Source organism: Chaetodon auriga, chromosome 4 (assembly GCF_051107435.1).
Source record: "Chaetodon auriga isolate fChaAug3 chromosome 4, fChaAug3.hap1, whole genome shotgun sequence".
NCBI classification, from domain to species: domain Eukaryota; kingdom Metazoa; phylum Chordata; class Actinopteri; order Chaetodontiformes; family Chaetodontidae; genus Chaetodon; species Chaetodon auriga.
In genome coordinates this window covers 10,897,244-10,916,819 of record NC_135077.1, presented here as the reverse complement: position 1 = coordinate 10,916,819, position 19,576 = coordinate 10,897,244, and the positions used below count along the sequence as shown (strand labels likewise).

The following is a 19,576-nucleotide window of genomic DNA, read 5'->3' as shown; positions in this document are numbered from 1 at the left end:
GGTGCATCTCTTATGGAAACCATATTATCTTGCGGCATCAATTTACAGTCCTGAGCTAACCTCTGCCAGGAATGTGAAAACTCTCTTATGAGTCACTACTGTACAAACAAGCTGGAGCAGCTCCCATGCGATGGCTCTAACAGAGCATAAACATGAGAGAAATAAAGGGAACACGCACACAGGTCTGATCTACAGTAGATATATTTCTTTTGGAAAAGAAGGTCCGATGTTTCCTATTTGGATTTACAGCATCTCGGTGATACTCTATAGTGAATCAATGGTGATCGTACATTATGCTGTTTTCCGTTTCTTTTGTTTTTTGTTCTTTGTGTTTTTACAACAATCCCACATCTTTCTACATTTTCCCGTCACATTCAACCCTTTGTCATCGGATTGCCCAATGTCTTTTATATAAGAGGTAATCAGTGGGAGACACTTTTGCGGTGGCCTGATAACAGCCCACAGAGAGCCATCATGACTGTTTCCTCCGCACCGAGGAGAGGCAGAGGAAAAAAAAAAAAAAAAGAGGGACAGAGCGCAGGGCCCGCGCACGATGCCATGCGCGTTCCCGTTTTCCGCTGCGCACAGACAGCCGGTGCGGGGAGAGAGAGAGAGGGAGAGAGAGAGAGAGAGAGAGAGAGAGAGAGGCTATTACTAGTGACAGAAAACGGCAGCGAGCCCATCCAGTCTGGAGAGCAGTTGATGCGACAAGGTAGGGGAGACAAAAAACACCTCCGCATCATTATATTCAGTGTTGACGATCGCTATTCGTCGCCGATGTGATGCAGACTGAACTGCCTCTGTTTTCAACGCGACTGCGGTGTCCTACAGCCTGATCCGATGTCCTCTCTCCGTGCTGTTGTTGTGTGTCCGCAGATGCTGAGCGTCGCCTTGCTGTGTGTGTGCGCCGTCGCCGTTGGACACGTCTCCGCTCGCTCCGACAGCGGCAATTTTTTGGATGATAAGTGGCTCGCGGGGAGATGGGATAAATTCAGAGATGTAAGTAATATTTATGGCTTGTATTATTTACGCCGCTTTCCTCCTCATTATCTCATTTAACACCCCCCACCCCCACCCCTGCTCCTTTCTCCTAATAGCCACCCTCATTGGTTTGTAATCATGCGCTCCTCGTTTTCTCGTTGTGTCCAAGCGACGCGTCACGGGGCCCGTTGTGGTGTTTGTCACACGTTCGTCACCTGCTCCACTGAGACAGTAAATAGACCAATAGTCCCTGCCTGTGAGTGTGTTTTCGCGATTGGAGTCCCTGCTTAGCAGAGATACCCAAGGCCTCTGCGAAAACACAAATGCTGGCTGTCCGAGAGGCACCACCGAGTCCCAGGAAGGGGCCTATTTGTGGGCAGGTATGACGGAGGGAGTCCGCAGCGATGAGGCCTGGATGTGCCGCTTGTTCGGAGGAATAAACACCTGCCACAAGGTAGTGGCAACAAACCAGTGGAGATTCAAACTTGGATGTTATGCTTTAACTGTATACTCATATCTGCGTGTGTGGAGTGTGTGTTGACAAGCTCACTAATATCACAACAAAGGCGCGAGGCCTAATTGGTAACGACATATTAACGCAATGATAAAAACAACAACAAAGTAGAGCAAGTCCAGTGTGAAGTCTTAGACCAACTGAGTCCCTATCCTAAAGGAATATTACACCGCATCCCAGAGGCTTTGTGTACATCTGAGTGTCCCAGTGGTTCCCTCTCTCAAGCAGTGCTACAGTGATTGTGTTTGATCTGGTTCATACATGCTGGTGCCGTCAGCCACCATTACCATGTTTCTATAAGGTGAGTAATGACGCCTCTGATTGTTACGGCACATACCACACAGCCTCTGATGGTGGAGCCCAACTGTTAATCACTTGTGGCAGTTTTTGTGGACTAAACCCCGTTCATAGCTGGATAGGAACCAATGTGTTTTAAAGTGCTCAGCACCTGTCTGCGATGGCATCAGCAGGAACAGTGTCCAGTGGGCCGACTTTCCTGTCCTAACAGTCAGGGTGCCCAAGATGAAGTAAACACAACACGCAGGGCAGCAGCTTGTAGCTTGTACCCAAAATAAAGTGTTCACCCAAATGAAAAACTTCACCTCACTGTTTTACAGCATGAAGGTGCCAAGTGGAAGCATCAACACCATGTTAGAGAGCGTTTGAAAGTCTCAGAAAGCCTGACGAAGCGATAGGTCCACGCCCCGGTAATGATGTTACACCAAATTCTGTAATCAGATTCTGTGAGCCAAATGGACATCAACCCGGAAAATCCTATCAGATCACAGAATCTGATGGGTCACAGAATATGGTGGCACAACGGCACCGACAGCCGCCCGGCCCGCAGACCACTGGATAATTCGCCCTCCTCCAGATCCCAACAACAACAAATACTGCCGCATGACAGAGCCCCACAAGTGTGCCTCACTATATGATATTACCCGCTGTGGCAGCTGATACGTTCATTTATGAGCTCTCATTTCAAACACTGAGTTGCTGGAATAGCTGTTCAAAAATGGATGGAACATTTTGTTGTGTTTGCCAAAACATCTGGCTGTTAATTTTACTGATTCTCATGCAGGCCTTTGAATGATGTTGCTTTTTTTCATTGAATTTCCTCTTTCAAATGGCACACCACCTGAAGTATTGGACTGAAGTGAAATAAATGGCACTTCAGTCAGATTTCAGGCTGGGATGAGTTTCTTATACGTTGTCTCAAATATAGCTTTGTTTGATTCGTTTAATATATGGAGGAAAGAGCTGCTTTTTACAGATAACTCTGTGTTTGAAATGACTATAATGAAAGCCAATTCATATAGCACTTATATTGCAATAGCCATCAATTGATACATGACCCCAGACTCATTTAAAGATTTCAATGCTAAACTGTCAGATCTTCTCTGACCCCAAAACCACTGGCCAGGTTTTAGCAAAGCTTTCTACTGTCTCCTCCTTATATTCATTAGTCATTAGCCTTTCAGCATGTCTTAAGAAAAATGCTTATTTTTTGTAGTCTAACGCGTATATACATTCAGGCTCCGTGCAATGCATTAAGGTTTTATCTCAGCTGTAGATTACAGATAAAAGAAAATCACGACTGTTGTTCGGGAACGAGTGTCTCAGAATTACAGAAAGGGGCAGAATTCACAGTAAAAAGTCTGTTTTAAGTTTTTCTATATAATAGTGCAATGTAGGTTTCAGGCAGAGTGTATCTGTTAGAAGCACATCTTGCCTCTAACCACAGATTGCAGTAAATGGGTCCATACAAGCAGAAGTGATTTGTACATGCTTGCACTTGCATTCATGCACACACCCAGACACAAGGCTAAGCATGTATGCACGTATATGTACACACACAGACACACATGCGTGCCCGCACACACAGGCTTTTTGTTAGGGAGCTGTACTTTGAGTGTGCAGCAAAAACAACATGGTTAACATAATGCACCAGAGAAAATACAGTTTTCACTCACACCAGCTTACCACTATGCTGTGCGCATGCAGCAGGATTTTCCTCTGAATTAGAGCCCGTGATATATTTGATGTCAGAGAGCAAAAGAAGACCAAATAATGAGAACAAGAACAACAAAAGCAGGAGCAACATTTTTTTTTCCATTTCCAAAGTGCAAGTGCTCTCTTTTTATACATGTTTTCATGTTTTCTGCAGAACTTGTAACAGGATTTTTCTGTCTCTCACTTTCCCTGCCTGTCAGACTGAAGTGTGTGAGGCCATAGCCTTAGGTGGACACATGTGATACACCTCAGGTCCAACTGTTGAATAGGATTTGGATTATGCAAATAGGCTGTCAGGACCAGTGCCAGAGAGGAAATCTGATTGGCCATGTGCTGCTCTTTGAGACATATACAGCGGGACAAAGATTGTGTGTGGAGAGAGAGGAAGAGGTGAGAGTGTTTGGTGACTGTGTTAATGTAGAGGTGTATAAATAACCGCAAAGACAATGAGAAGACACTGAAGACAGTCAATAGATAGATAGATAGATAGACAGTTAGATAGATACATACTTGAGATGGAGGGTTGTGAGTAGAAAGGGAAGATGAGAGAGGGTGGCGTGATCGGCAGTGAACTGAAGGCTCTGTGTGCATTCATGGCTGTGTTTTAACCTTGAGGCTCAGGCATTAGAGGTAGAGGTGGAGGACCAAAGCATTATCTGCGCTGTAGATGTGCACGTGCCTTTCATTTCCTGTTTTAACACCATGTCCCAGATTGTCGTCTGTGTGTCGCTGTGTGCTTTGGCATTTATTGCTTTTTTTTCTTATTGCTCTAAATAGTAGATATTTGTGTTTAATTCCTAATTGGCATGCAGATTTTAACAAGTGGCTTTGTGGCTTTGTACACTTGCAGTAAAATTAGATATTCTAGAGGAAGAAGTGAAGCCTGCCGTGTGTAGGTCAGAGCAGTTGCTGGAGTAATAATGAATATAATATGGACAATGCGTCTGCTGTTTCATTTATGAATCAGTCAATTTCTATATTCATCTAGTCATTATCTAGATGTGCTGTAGAAGTGAGGTGATGCCAATCTGATTGATACTGCCTTGCATAATGGAACATATGCACATCCCAATACTGCCACAGTATTGTCACGTACTGCATACACTGTGCAGAGGTTACAGCTCGAGGGGGCAATTTGCACAGGAAAGCTGCAGTTGTTTGTCATGACACATACAGTGCTGCCTATAATTACACAGGTCATGGAAATTTTACTTCTGAGATACATGTGTAATTATATATTTTTTTTCAGGAAGTGAAAAGATCAGCCTGCTTGATTAAACCAGAAAAAAAAACTTTTTAATGAGTTGGCTTTAGTTTCAACCTAGTTTTCTAGTTCTAACCTGAATTTATGGAGCGATGTTTCTAGGGTACTGTGTTTCCAGGGTTAGGGTTAGGGTTTTGACCCGAACACAACCGGAGAGTTAAAGTGTGTCAACAGAATATTGAAGGACCCTGTGAACATAGATCCACTCAGAGATGACTAAGTTGACGTGATTGACGGGCTGTTTGTTGTCAGATACTTTACAGAAACAACCCCTAAAACAAAGCTCAAGTTCACAAGACATTATGCCAATAATGAAATAATGTCAGTTAGATTAATTAGATTTCTCTCTCACTGTGTGAATACGACTAACCCCAACATATTGCTTCATGTATGTACATATAACTGAAACAAAGCCATGCCTACATTTGTCACATATTGTCTTTTCAGTTTAGCATAAGCATTTAGCACTGTAATTTTTGGAAGTTACATTACACCTTATGATGTTGCTGTAACTTCCTCTTTAATTTACCAACTGCTTTTGATGGGACTGGACTGCAGATGTTTCCGAGCAGAAGATTCACACATTACTGTAGTCTTCACTCACTAACACGGTCCTGACGTTGTAATGGTGCAAATCTCCAGTTTGAAACAAGCTAGTAACTATGAATTAAAGGACTTTACAGACAACCTTATTAATGGATTTATGAATAGTTGATGAAAATCAACTCTGCTTAAAATGACCCCTGACCTCAAGACCAGTCTATACTGTCATTTATCATGCGGGTAGTTTGTAAGGAAGTTTGGGTATCTTAGTTAGGGATGAAACCCTTTACTCCTACTTAGAGCTGTTAGCACTATCTTAATTCCATAAATAATTAAGGTAGGTAATTACACATTTTTACATTTTCTCAGAACTGTGTCAATACACATACTTTTCATTCTATATGCTGGTATTTTGTCCCAAACCTAACTGTGATTTAAATTTTACATTTTAGGCATGTATGCCTACTGTCACGTTCATCTTTCAGCAAGAGCCATAAGTGGGTCTCCTGCTAAATGCACTAGATTGGATCTTGGTCATCAATTTACTGTAAGGCTTGTTAGAGCGGATGGAGAGGCCTGGGGCTCTCTTTTCTGCATCTCAGTTTTTTAGACATTCTGCTCTGTTTAGTGGGTTTTGGCTAGCTTTCAGCATTGCCACAGAGTAAATAAATAAGCTGAGGAGGAGGAAAATTTAACAATGAACGGAAAACACAATGAATGCACACATGAAGTGTGATGAAGAGCATGGTGCTTCATTCTATGTTGTAGGAATACATTAATATCTTGTTTTCACCAGCCTCATTAGAGCAGATTACACCTTTTCATCCACTCCTCTCTTCACCTCTTATCTCTCTCTCTCAGTGTTTTTACTGTGCATGTCCGTCCTGCGCTGTTTGTGTTGTGGAAGGTGAATGATGTTGGGGAGGTACAGAGCTTGAGGCCTTTTCCACTTCAAAGCACCTCGGTGTGTATTTGTGTGCATTTGTGCATGCATGCATGCGACAAGCTTGAGCAAGACAAGTAGAACTGGTACAGAAAACATGTACATATTTTTCCTATTGGAAGTTATGGGGGAAGTCAGTAAGTAGTCAGGAAAGGTAAGGAAGCCATTATAGGACACAATTAGCAGGGATGATCTGTGAAAATCTGAAGTGAGAAAAAGGGGCTCGTCAGAAGTAACATACATAGGACCTGTTTCTGTAGACATGCAGATAAAACCACAGAAAATCAGTATGCACGCTGGCAATTTAGGATGTGAGCCAACTGAGCTGAATGCACACTGTTGTGTTTGTGTGTATTTGTGCACATGAGAAAAAAAGACTTATCACTGTAAGGCAGAGAGAGGAATAGAGGTGGAAAGAGATGGAGAGATAAATTGAAAAGTTGCTATTTTTAGCGTACACTCAGGAGGCCATTAGACCTATTGTTGAATTTTGGGTTTTCTGTGGTTTTTGGGAAAGTGGGTGGTTGCATGTGCAGTGAAGTGCATTCATGCTGTTATTTGATGTTTTGTAGTGCTGACAGATTCTGGCATTGCAGTCAGTGTTGTGGTGATAAGTTTGTTTGTTTATAGAACTGTGTATGTGTGTGTGTGGTTCTGCATATGTGTGTGTTTTTGTGTACTTTTGTGCGTGTGTGTGTGCGTGCGTGCGTTCTCGTGCGTCTGCTGATTCCATTAAGGAATCAGACCGCAAGCACTTTTGTTGTCTTGACTGGTCTAGAGGGCCTGGCCCCCATAATGCAATGTTCTCATTATTCAGTCTTCATGGTCTGCAGTGCTAGAGGGGAACACCCTGAACAGAAACAAAAGTACCTCCCTATTTGGCTTTGTCTTTGCTAAGCTTTCAGTGTGTTTTATTTCTATTAAGATGTTAATGTACTGTGCATAATTCTGAACAAAAGAAGGAGACCTTTGTGGAAGGTAGGAGAATAGTGAAAGGTAGAGAGGGAGCAGTGATACAACGAATAATGAAGTCTGTCCTGAAGATGCAGAGGGTAAGAAAGGGACAGAAATGAAGGACAAGAAGGAGAAATTAATTAGAGCTTAGAGAAAGCAAGAGTTGACCCTGTTCACCTTATAGAGTGCAAGGATATGAGACAGTGGGAGACTGGCTGACAGTTAAAGTCATGCTTTTTGAAAAATAACTGGGATCTTGTGGCAAACAGTATCACGGTGTAAAGGTTCAGTGCAGAGTACATACACGCACATACACACACAAAGACATGTGGATTCAATTCTCAACTCAATTCAGCTCAACAGAACCAGTTGAGGCGTAGGTGTTACTGTGTAAAGGTAATATGCGACCTTTCCAATGAAGCAACATACATGGTGAAGTGTAACAGTTCATTAAATGCATTGATGCATTGAGTATAAATCATGCACATTCAATATGATTCATTCTGATATGCTGAAAGGAAATAGAATGAATTGCTTTTGGTTCAGAAATTGTTAATATAAAGTGTTTGCATCAGACTGCAGTGTTCCAAGCACAAACAGTGCATCACAAAATGCAACTCTAACTATGTCTGTTTTTTCAACGGGTGACAATACAGGAAACTGCATCTCGCAAACAAGTGTGGCAGAGAAGTCCAAGGTGTTAACATATTTTAGCTGCTTGAAGAAAAATTGACAGCTTGTTAAAAAACTTTGCAAATCTGCAAAGTCACACTGCAGGAAGATGACTTATCTATGTAACCACAGTTCAACCAGCGCTGAACCTTCCTTACATTATGTGTTTCCACATTGTCAAACCAGACAACCTTGGCAACACTAACAACATTTGCTTCACCATTTACAGCAAGACAATCTGAAGTAGCACAGTGCATTATGCTGTAGTACACTGTATAACTGCATGTTTATGAAAGTACTTACACACCTATTCACTCACTACGAACTCTTGTGTCTCTGTATCACTTTGAAGTCGGTATACAGTACAGTTGTGACACAATTAATTGTTGGCAGATTTGATTGATTCTGTGTTAAGCCACGACTCACACCTCAGCTGGGACTCCTGCCCTCATGTGGCTGATCAAGTTTTCAGTGTTCACATACATTTTGGAAGGGCCTTTTCGAAAGCACGTTTAGCATCACTTTTTTTAAATTCCTCACTGCATCATAATTGATAACTGGTTTCTCATTGATGCTACTATGGCCTCCCTGTGTCGTGGCTGATTCACAGTTAATCCCTCTGCTGTCAATACGACACATCACCTTGAGTAAATGCTACATACACAGGTAACAATAGTACAATAATTCTGCTCTGTTTAAGTGACACTGAGAGGTAATTGCGTCCATAGAGATTACTGAACTTTGAACTCACAAAAACATTGAATTTTATTCATCCTGTTAGTGGAGATTTGCACAAAATTGGACTGTGAAAAATCTACACAGGGCTTTATTTGGGTGGACAAGACACATTCAGCCACGCTGTGGGATTTATTCTGATGGGTTTTTTTCTCATCTGTTTCCTTCCTTTCCAATTTGTTCTGCTATACAGAACTGAATGAGTCACATACACAAGCAGTTGTTTTTCCATTACCTCAGAGGACATTACATAGACTTACTGGAGAATTACCTTAACCCTAAACATAACCACGACTTGCCTAACCCTAACCCTAACCTTTATCCAAGTTTTCACCCTCAAATTTAATGGGGACCCTAATGGAGGTGAGCCCCCACAATTTGACTGTGTAAACAGATTTATGTCCCCACCATGTCAGTAATAAATGTCCAAACACACACACACACACACACACACAGAGAGAGAGAGACAGAGAGAGAGAGAGAGAGAGAGAGAGCCACCTGTACACAGGTTCAAACTGCATTTTGATAACAATAATCAATGAGTAAAGTAGTAAATTAATTGAAATAATTCAATTATGCAAGTAATTGTATAACATTGTGAGGCTATCGAAGAAATCAATGTTTTCATCTGGTTAATTATTCATTTGGGGTAACCAGATTTTGTCATTTACTTTCAGCGTGGGGACAAAAATGAGTTGACGCAGTCACATTAAAAAGGTGATATCCAAAATGTTAGCCAGTGTTAGGGTAAGGTTATGACTATGGTCAGGATCAAGTCAAGTGCCCAGAGAGGAAGTGTCAAGTCAGTGACCTCCTATGTGGCAAAAACAAGTGTGTGTGTGTGTGTGTGTGTGTGTGTGTGTGTGTCAGTCAAACTACATGGATGTGTATTACTCACTTTGTGGGTCATGAATTCTGTTTACACAGTCACATTGTGGGGACTCACCTTCCTTTGGGGGATAAAAGTCCCCATAACATAAATTATAAAATTTGGTTGAAGACTTGTGTTAAGGTTTGGTTAAGGGTTTAGGGTTCATGTGTGTGTGTGTGTGTGTGTGTGTGTGTGTGTGTGAGTGTGTGTGGGTGGGTGGGTGTGTTGAGTGCCCATGTATTACTCATGTTGTGGGGACAAAAACCCTCTTTACACAGTCACATTGTGGGAACACACGTTACTTGTGGGGACAAAATACAGGTCCCCACAATTTAAATCTTTACATTTTAGGGTAAAGACTGAGGATAGGGTTAGATACAGGGTCAGGAATAGGCAAATAGTGGTTAAGTTTGGGTTAGGTTTGGGGTAAGTCTCCAAGAAATGAATGTAAGTCTAGGTAATGTCCCCACAAGTGATGAAAACATCAGGTGTGTGAGTGCTGTGTATAATGTAAAAGACAAAGAGAGGAGACAGAACACAATGTAGTGTTGAGTTTGAATGAAACCAGACACAGAGCTGAGAGTGAAGCAGAGAATTAGATCTCTGAGCACACAGCCCTCTATTTCTTAAGCTCCTTTTACATTTGCATCATAAGCCAGCACCCCCTGGGTGTGTCTCCTTCCTGTCCTTCTATTAAAAGCAGGCAAATCACTTACCTGTCAGCAATTCTTATTTAGGCTGTTGACACACACTCACAGGCAACAAGTTGAACCATTTGACTCTATCTTGGAAGATGTTTAAAAAAAAACAAAAAACAAAAAACAAGCTTTCAAACAATAGAGAAAGAGTAAAGCACTCTGGGAAATTATATTATTACTTAAAATGGGTCATATACATACATACTGTATTTTTCTTTATTTAATGATGCAGTAGACTTTCTGTTGATATTATAAATATAAGAGCTCTGCAGGTATTTCCTTCCTTACCTTAGTCAGGCAGGAAGTCTTGTTTTTTATTTTTTTCAAGTTGATATTCCTTCACGTCTTCAAACTTTTTGGTTGATGTGGTATTTTCTCTGTGTTAAGAGTGTGTATGCCACATGAACAAAATTCCATTAGGTGCCATGAGGGAGTATATGATAAGCAGCAAATGCACACACACAGACACACGGGCCCCTTTTTTTTGCAAATGATGGTCTAGAGCTGCTGTCATAACATCAACATCATCTAAATAAATGCATGCTCTACGTGTTTGTGCTCGATGCTGTGTTGGTGTGTGTGTGTGTGTGTTCCCTAGATCAATTTGTTTCATTATGCAAAGTTTGCACTCAAAAAGAAAAGCCTAATCAAAACGAATTCCTCATTCTCTCTCTCTGTAATGCTTTCTCCTAAAGGAAGTGGAGGTTTGTATGACTGCTTAATGGAGATCTTGTATCTGTCATGTATTCTTTACTCTAGATGATATTTGAACAATATTTTTATGATTTCATTTATTGGTTTACCCTGTTTCAGGAGCCTGGAACATGGACTCCATCCAAGCCCTTCGATCAAGGTGGGTGTGAGGACGAGAGCGTCGAGCGCCGTTGGCTTTGTGATTAAAAAAACAAAAACAAAAATACATCTTAAATATGGTATTTTATTAATAGAAGATGTTTTGTTTAAACCATCTTTTTTGTTTTTAGTCTTTAATCTGCATCAGTATATACACACCGATCAGCAACCAGTTATGAGTGAGTCACACTCATTGAGTTATGGTTTTTTAAATTTATTATGTTACTGTAACAGTAAAATGGTATTCATTTTGTAAAATGTCATCAAATATGGCAGGATTGCTCAAAGTTAATATGTGCATGGTGTCCACATGTTATTTACAATTGTACTATTATACAAGATGTACAGTATGGCAGTAAAAAGTGCACAATATGACATTAAAACTCTAATGAATAACATTTATTCAGGGGCATTCGAATAGCAACAAATCACATTCAGTGAAGGCTGTTGGAAACATGTTGAGACCAGTCAGCCCTGTGCCCCATGATTGCTCTGTAAACATCATGCAACAAGAATTAGTAGCAGTGAGGAATGGAGGGTGAACATCTCATGCATGTTTATTCTCCTTTATCTATTGGCATACATATATATGAGTGTGTGTTAAGTTTGCTATTTCCAAGCTACCCCCAAGTCTTTTCACTACACCGACTAGCTGATTTTCAATTCTTTGATCATCTCAGTGCCCATCGTATTAACAGACAGTGATAAGCTCATACACACATCCAGGCACACCAGGACATCAACACATTTCACTCTCACTTAGCACTGTATCCTCAAACACACTCACACACATACATCCCCACATGCACACAGAGGCATGTCAGGGAAACAATAGCATTAGATAGTGCAGTAGAGGATGGAGGCAGGATAATCTGCCAAAGCTGCTCAGGGATTACTGTAAGGTTCTTTAAGAGCAGAGGTCATTCACAGACTGTTCTGAGATCAGCTAAGAGCCTTAGATCCTGCACATAGGTGCCACGCTGAAGGCTGACAAGCAGTCAGAAACAGCTAGCTTGTTTTTACCAACAAAGATCAGACCCTCAGCCTGAGATTCAGATCTAAAATCAGCTCTCCTTTTCAAAGCCAGATGTGGCCCTCAGCTGTGGGATCTGACACCAGATCAGTTAGAGGATCTCAGCAAGAGGGCACATTAGACTGACAGTCAGTTCAGGCTGATGCAAGGCCAGAAGTAGCCTCTATAGCCAGTCCCATCTGTTTTTAGCTGTAAGGATACTTAAGGGTATTATGGCTTTGACTTCAGCGTGAGAGACACTTTGCCAATTTACTGTAAGTGAACAGACTGTAGCTGGAATTAACACACACACACACACGCAATACACATGCAGATCTATTATATACCTATCCACATAGCTTGGATATGTAAAAAAGTAAAAGAAAGTACATGGTTGAACTATGAATCATTGCCCTAGGATTTCAAAAAGCAAAAGGAAAATGTAACCTTGGAAGATGCTTTATGCTTATGCTCATGGACTTTCTAAGAAGCTCTTCAAATACAGAGGCCGTGTTTTTGTCGCACACACAAATACCATCCGCATATATACACTTAAAAGTCTTCTCATTCTATATCTCTGTTTTGTGTTTGTAGGCCTTGATCCAGCCAAAGACCCCTGTCTCAAGATCAAATGCAGTCGCCACAAGGTGTGCGTGGCTGAGGATTATAAAACTGCCTCTTGTGTCAGCCAGAGGAGAGTTAGGTAAGAACACACACACACTCTCGCACACACTTGCCCTTTTAAACAGGCGTGAGTTTCAAAGCCGTCCCTCAAATTTGCATTCAGATGTTTCCGTGACAAAGTCCTAAATGAAACAGTGGATTAGGAGCAAATCAAATCTCTTTTTACCTCCCATCTCTTTTCTCCCCCCTCATCCTTTTCATGCTCGGTTATTCATGCAGTGTGATAAGCAACAGCACCAGAGGGGTGGCTGTTTTTCTGTTTTTCCAACTGGTGGACTGGTTGCCCAGCTCTCTTGCGACTGTTGTGTGACATTACTTTTTAGTCCAATTACCCCAGCATTGGCACCGCCTTACAACGGACACAAAGTCCTGCCAAGTGATATGAATGGGCTTTGTATATCTGTGTGTGTGTGTGTGTCTGTCTGGGACACTGCAGACTGGACAGAGGACAGTAACACCATACTGACCTCATTTCCCATTCTTAGCAACAACACAATTACCACTACACAGTGTAAGCAAATCAGAAAATAATCACGCATAAATCCTAATCCTCGTCTCATTTTTGAAATTGATTGAAGGACAAAAAAAATGCATCACAGAAAATGCTTCGGAAACATTCGTTTTGAATGAAGCTGGGAGGATAATCAGCGCATTGAGATGGAGACAACATCAAGTCATTTGAAATATTTTCATATGCATACAGTCAGATGTTTTGTGTGTTTGTGTGTGTGTGCGAAGTAAGTCTTTTGAATCTCCTTTCTAGTTTTAAAGATGCCAGTTTGTATCAGAGCCCGGGGTCAAAGTGCAAACCCTGCCCTGTGGTCCACCCCTCTCCCGTCTGTGGAACTGACGGCCACACCTACTCCACCAAGGTACCCATGCACACACATTCACCTCCTCTCTCACCCACAACACAGATATCTGAGCATGCATGAGTTACATTTCGTCTTGATGAGACGCATGTCCTGATTTTACTTCCTCTTCTGTCTCGTCCCTTCTGTCTCTGTCGCTCTTGCTCAGTGTAAGTTAGACTACCAGGCATGCATCACAGGAAAGAAGATTGCTGTGAAGTGTCCTGGCATGTGTCCTTGCCCCGCTCAGCCTGAACAGAGCTCTGCAGAGAAGAAAGGTACGAGGCTCTGCACACATGACTGCACACTGCAAGCAAGAATACATTGCAGAAGAAACAATAAATTTTCCTCAATTAAAAAGTCTTCCTTTGTGTCCAAGCTCGTGTTCAAGTCCCTCTTCTGGCAAGCTAAAGCCCTTCTGCGCTGCTGAAGAGTCTTTTAGCATGACAGTGAATCCCTACAAGTTTCAGGGCAGCTGTGCTATAGCTGACTCTGACCTCCCTTCTCCACAAGGGAGTAGGAGGACAATAAAGCATCACTTTATCATCATTAATCATGAGTGTTATTGTTCCTCAGTGTGCAGCGAGTTGGACCTGAAGGAGGTGGTGAGTCGTCTGAGAGACTGGTTCAGGGTACTGCATGAGAATGGCAACCACAAGAGAGTCAAGATCTCAAAGCCAGAGAAGAACAGTGAGTCACATGGCATTAACATAGTCATTGTTACACTGAGACACCTGGCTGCATCCACCCTCTCTCATTTTTTCCATCCTTTTCCCAGCAGAGTTTGAGGTCGGGGCATCACCTATTTGTAAGGACCCTCTGGGCTGGATGTTCTCCCGGTTGGACACAAACTTTGACCTCCAGCTGGACCAGTCAGAAATCAAGAGCCTCTACCTGGACAGGAACGAGCCATGCTCTGATGCATTCTTCAAATCCTGCGACACACATGCAGACAAAGTCATAACCAGCTCCGAGTGGTGCACATGCTTCCAGAGGTACACAGGTACGGTGATCTCCATGCGCTCTCATGCAAATGCAAACACTCCAAATGCCGTCACGCCTGGACATACATGCAAACACAGATGTCACTCAGCTTCAGTCTCTGTATGTCGTGTTATATAATTCTGATTTCATACAACAGTTTGGTCTTATTTTCATGGCTTTGTTATATAATAAGAAAAAGAAACATGAACATGCAGGTTTTAAATAGAACTCCAAGTGAGCCAAACCTTATTTGGAAAAGAAAACAAATGCAAACAGATAAATAAAGTGTTGTCTTATCTTATAAATAATTACCCAGTACTCTCCGCTGTAATCATGCATCACAACAGTCTGACTGTCTGGTTTAACTTTGACCTGCTATGCTTATCCAACATTTTGGATGTACTTTCAGTTTTACCTCCAAAATAAGTGGTTATAAAATGGTTTAACTGTTGGCTTGTTGGTCTGTCTGATCACTTGTGTCCATTGACCCTTTGTACTTTGTTGTATTGATTTTACTATGTTCCCCAATCTCAGCATTTACTTCGGTGAGCACAGTGTTATCACCACCGATAGAAATGATGGCCAAAACTCTGAAAACAAGACTGAAGTGGTAATAAACCAGAAGTTTTCTTTAATTTGTGAGCTAACTTCTACAGACAGAACAATAATAGACACCTTCCATTCAGTGAGAATGCCATATTCTTCCTTGACGTGTACAGAATACATTACTGCATTGTGTAAAATAATAACATGCAACACAATACAATACAGTGCATTAAAATGCCAGTGCATGAGACCGAGGATGAAAATGAGTTTTTTTGCTCATAAAGAAAAAAGTATTTAGAGATGAGTCTCCACAGCTGCACTTGTAAAAGCAAAGACAGCAGGATAACAAACATCACGACGAAAGCAAAAAAGTACACTAAGGAAGCAAAGTTCCCACAACAGATGCATTCCCAGAAAAGCAGACTTCTGCAGTTTGTCACCTGAGTCCCTTGTCTCTCCTTTTCAGACTCCCCTTGTAAAGCAGAGCTGTCCAGTATCAACAAAAAGCAAGTGGGAAAGAAACTGCTCGGTGAGACACACACATACACTCACACACCATAGCACAAATATACACACAAACGGTGTGTTGTCCTAATTCATTGTGTGTGTTTTGGCTTGCATGTGTAGGTCAGTATCTGCCATCCTGTGATGAGGAGGGTTACTACAGGTCCCACCAGTGTCACAGCAGCAGTGGCCAGTGCTGGTGCGTGGATCGCTATGGCAACGAGGTGGCCGGCTCACGCACCCATGGCCCGGCAAACTGCGGTAAGCAAAACTGAAGAGGATAGAGGGTCACGTGTTTGTGTGAGAGAACGAAGAGTTGATTTGCAGGTACGGCATCATGGAGGAAATAACCAAATGCTTGCTGAGTGCGAGATGACAACACTGACACCATTCTCATATCCGTTCGTTCTCATCGTTCAATATGGAGCTACCGCCAGCAACCACTTAGTTTAGCTTAGCATAAAAAGACTTTAAACTGGATGTCTGGCTCTCAGCAAAATCTGCAAAATTTGTATGAAAGTATGAAAAAGTTGTGGTTTACTCACCTTAAGGCTAGGTTGCTTTATGCTAAGCTAAGCTAACAGGCTGCCAGCAGGATGTTCATATTGACCATACAGGCGTGTCAATCTTCACTACTTCCCAAAACTGTTCGTTTGATTGTAAGATTTGGTTCATTCTGTGCTTCTAGGCGTGATTTTGGAGTCCTCTGGAGACCTCGGCAGCGGAGACTCGCTGTTCACCGACGATGACGAAGATTCCTTTGTCCTCAACGACCAGGCTGGGATGGACGATGAGGACGAGGACGATGATGATGACGATGACGACAACGACGAATATCTGTCGTAATTTTGAAAAAGAAAACAAAAAAAGAAAAAAAAGAGAAAACTGTTTGTTTGGTCAAACTGCACGTTTCTAGGTGACTCCCCAGGCAGATACTTAATCGTACTAACAGCCTATGGACTACTCTCTGTGTATTGTTTGTTCATTAGTAAGAAAAAAAATATTCTTGGCAAACATTTCTGATTTCTCTTCCTCTCTAAGTATAAAATATGATTGGTTAATGGCACTTGTTCACTTGTGTGTCAGCCAACCAGAGAACATGACGAGGACTAAGCGACACCCAATCCAGTGTTTTGGATTTGGTCACGTGTGCAACGACCTCTCCCTTCATTGGACAGTCCATGTCTTCTAGTGTGTCCTGTCCTTGTGCAGCACTCTGATGCCTGAGTGTGTTGATGCCTGAGGCGCAATGTTAAAGAGTTTTCCCCTTCTTCATTCCTTCACCCCACCAACCCTTTTACTCCTTATCAAATATTCCTGTGTATAGGTGGGATGTTGATGATGTAGATAAGAGAATATTGCACTCTTTAGGTTTCTTTTGATCTTGATTTGTAACCGTGACTGTAACTGTGTGGAAAAACAAGATAAGAGTTAGCCATGCTTCATTAGGAGAGTTAAGACAAAAAAAAAAAACAAAAAAAACAACCCACAGTGTCAGTTGGATAACAATCAGAACCGACATGCTAGCTGTTTTCACGGAGACACAAATCAAGTCAAATCATCTCAAAGGCTCAGCAACAAGGAAAGACAGATTACTGCTTGGCCAGTGGTGTTAGGGGAGAAATATTATTATTATCTATTTTTCTAATCCATTGTTGGATGAATACAGACGATGAAACAGATTTGCCATAGCATGTCTAATACTGCGTGATGTCGTTTCAGTCTGTAGAACCAGAGGCTAAACCTTTGTGGAACTGGAAAATATATGTAATGGAGCTTGAGGGTGAAAAATTCCCCTCAAGCGTGTACAGATGAAACTGCACTTGCTTAGTTAAAAACTTTGTGAGCCACAAGGCTGTGCGATAAGAAATGTTTACGTACCTTTAATATGACGGCGAGCTCAAAGAAAACCTCGTCGCAGCTCACGTCACAGCATCAGCTCCAGTGGAAAGGTGATGTTTTAAATTCTTGTACTTAAAATAGTTTGAACACACAGTGTAACGGAATAAATCTCTTGCACAGTAAGAAAACCACAGAGCCATGCAGACCTGTTGAAAATGTCTGGCAGGGGATGAAGGGTAAGGTGTGCCTTTTTCTGGTGAGGACAGATGGTGGGAATGGTGGGAGAAGCATGCTTACTGGATCGACTTAAACTCGTCTTGACACTGCATAAGAGTGGCTTCGCTGTGAAGCTTGGATACGGTTTGGGTTTTGGTATGGCTTGTGTTCTGGGTCTCTCTTATGATGGTGTTAAATAGGCCATATTTCAGATCTTTTGATTTGTTACATAGGATAGCTAGATTGTAGAGAAGCACAGATATACTTAACAGTTAAGGCATAAAAACACTTAGATTCTGCTGGATTTGAAAATGGTTTATATATTAGTACACTGGCTAGAGGAAGCTTTGGTTTAGACAGCTTTATATGAAAAAAAAAAAAATCATCTTACAGTGTTTTGCTTTTACTTTGTTTCAAAAGCTGGATTTGTACCTGATATGCTCTAACTATTTACAGTGTATATCTGTCAGGGTTGAAATGTGAAGCTGATCCCAGATTTGTGTATTCTTGATAAGTCTTGCGACTGCTTATGCAGACCTGGGATTCGGAGTTAATTTTCAATGATTAATCCACCGTCGGGCTTCATTTTGAATCTGTTGAAATTCCATGTTAAGACCTGAAAAGTGCCATCTAACTGTCCAATAGTTTTTTTGTTTGTTTCTTTGTTTGTTTTTGCTCCCCCTCATTCCTTTTAACTTGGAATTTCAATTCACTTTTCGAACTGGAAAACATTTCGGTCTTAAAGTGTGCTGTTTCATGAGTGTGATGACATGCAAATCATTTTAATGACCTCAGACACTGTAGCCACTCTCAACCAATCACACACTGTCATCACAGCTCTGATAGCATTTTAAGATTATGATACAGATGCATTTTTTACAGTGTATGTATGATTTGCTGAAATAAAAGCTATATTGACCAATGTTGGCTTGACTGTGTGGTCGTGAGTGTTACTTGCGGTACAGACGTTGTGACCTCTTGTTTCCGTGTGACCAAGTTTCTGTTCCATGTTTATTGTTTCAGTTCTGTTTTAACGTGCTTATATTTAGGAAACGACGGACAAGTTGCCTGCGTTTCGTAATGTCCTCCCATTTTAAGGTGTACAGCTGTTGAACTGCCAAAACGTCTGCCGTAAATGGAAGTTGGAAGTGCGTGAAGCCCGTTTAAGAGAAGAGTGACAAACTGTGTGTTCGCAGGCAATGAGTTCTGTGTGCAGGAACATTACTGCATTATGTAGGAGAGGAGCAGGTGAATATTTCATGAGCCGCCGTTACACCCACACCGTACCTACATGCAAGCATGCACACAACACACACAAGCACACGTAAGGACATCCAGAGGAAAACACACATATCCTAAATGAATTATCACAGGAAAAAGGCTCATTCACTGACCTGGAAAAGTTTGTTTTCCCTTTTTTGCTGTGAGAACCACTTTTCTTCTTATTTTTTTTCACAGCCCATCAGCGCACGCAGGCTGCAGGAACTCACACAATGCGTAAATCTGTGTGTCTTGGCAACAGGATCCGCCAGCAGCTCCAGATAGGGAAGTCACTGGGTAAATATCAAATGTTCATGTTCATGCACTTTTCCTCTGCCTGTATGTACTGACCATAGAAATGTGGCGAGATACCATCTAATTTCCACACGGCAGGGCCCGTTGCTGGAGGCTTTCCAACACTAAAAAGTGATCTGCCTGCATATGGGGAGACAGCATGACTGAGCGCTGATGGGAAGTGCCTCAAATTGCAGGAAGCACTTACGATGTTCTGAAATCGGGTTTCTTGGATAAGCACGACTCTGACGCAGGCTCTTTCATCACTTCCACACTCAGCTGAATGATCAGGTATTGCTGCTGTATGAGGATTAATCACCTGCCAAGTTTGTGTTATTAGACC

General features: G+C 41.8%; 1 protein-coding gene across 2 annotated transcripts; it reads left to right on the top strand.

Annotated features, from left to right (window-relative positions):
* The first annotated feature begins 610 nt into the window (after nucleotides 1–610).
* Nucleotides 611–18,601, top strand: spock3 (SPARC (osteonectin), cwcv and kazal like domains proteoglycan 3). Of its 2 annotated transcripts, none has more exons than XM_076727694.1 (11): nucleotides 611–712; nucleotides 877–999; nucleotides 11,002–11,041; nucleotides 12,647–12,755; nucleotides 13,500–13,608; nucleotides 13,757–13,865; nucleotides 14,164–14,277; nucleotides 14,369–14,590; nucleotides 15,584–15,646; nucleotides 15,745–15,882; nucleotides 16,310–18,601. In XM_076727694.1, the coding sequence occupies exons 2-11, from the start codon at nucleotides 877–879 to the stop codon at nucleotides 16,465–16,467; spliced, it is 1,185 nt and encodes a 394-aa protein (XP_076583809.1). In that variant the 5' UTR covers nucleotides 611–712; the 3' UTR covers nucleotides 16,468–18,601. The 2 variants fall into 2 exon arrangements, with proteins under 2 accessions (XP_076583809.1, XP_076583807.1); XM_076727692.1 differs by having other exon boundaries at nucleotides 14,366–14,590.
* Nucleotides 18,602–19,576: the final 975 nt, after the last annotated feature.

Coding starts and splice junctions, on each gene's coding strand:
- spock3 (XM_076727692.1), top strand. CDS start 877: ATGCTGAGCGTCGCCTTGCTGTGTGTGTGCGCCGTCGCCGTTGGACAC. Junction 11,042..12,646: donor ATCCAAGCCCTTCGATCAAG/GTGGGTGTGAGG, acceptor TTGTGTTTGTAG/GCCTTGATCCAGCCAAAGAC. Junction 14,591..15,583: donor ATGCTTCCAGAGGTACACAG/GTACGGTGATCT, acceptor TCTCCTTTTCAG/ACTCCCCTTGTAAAGCAGAG.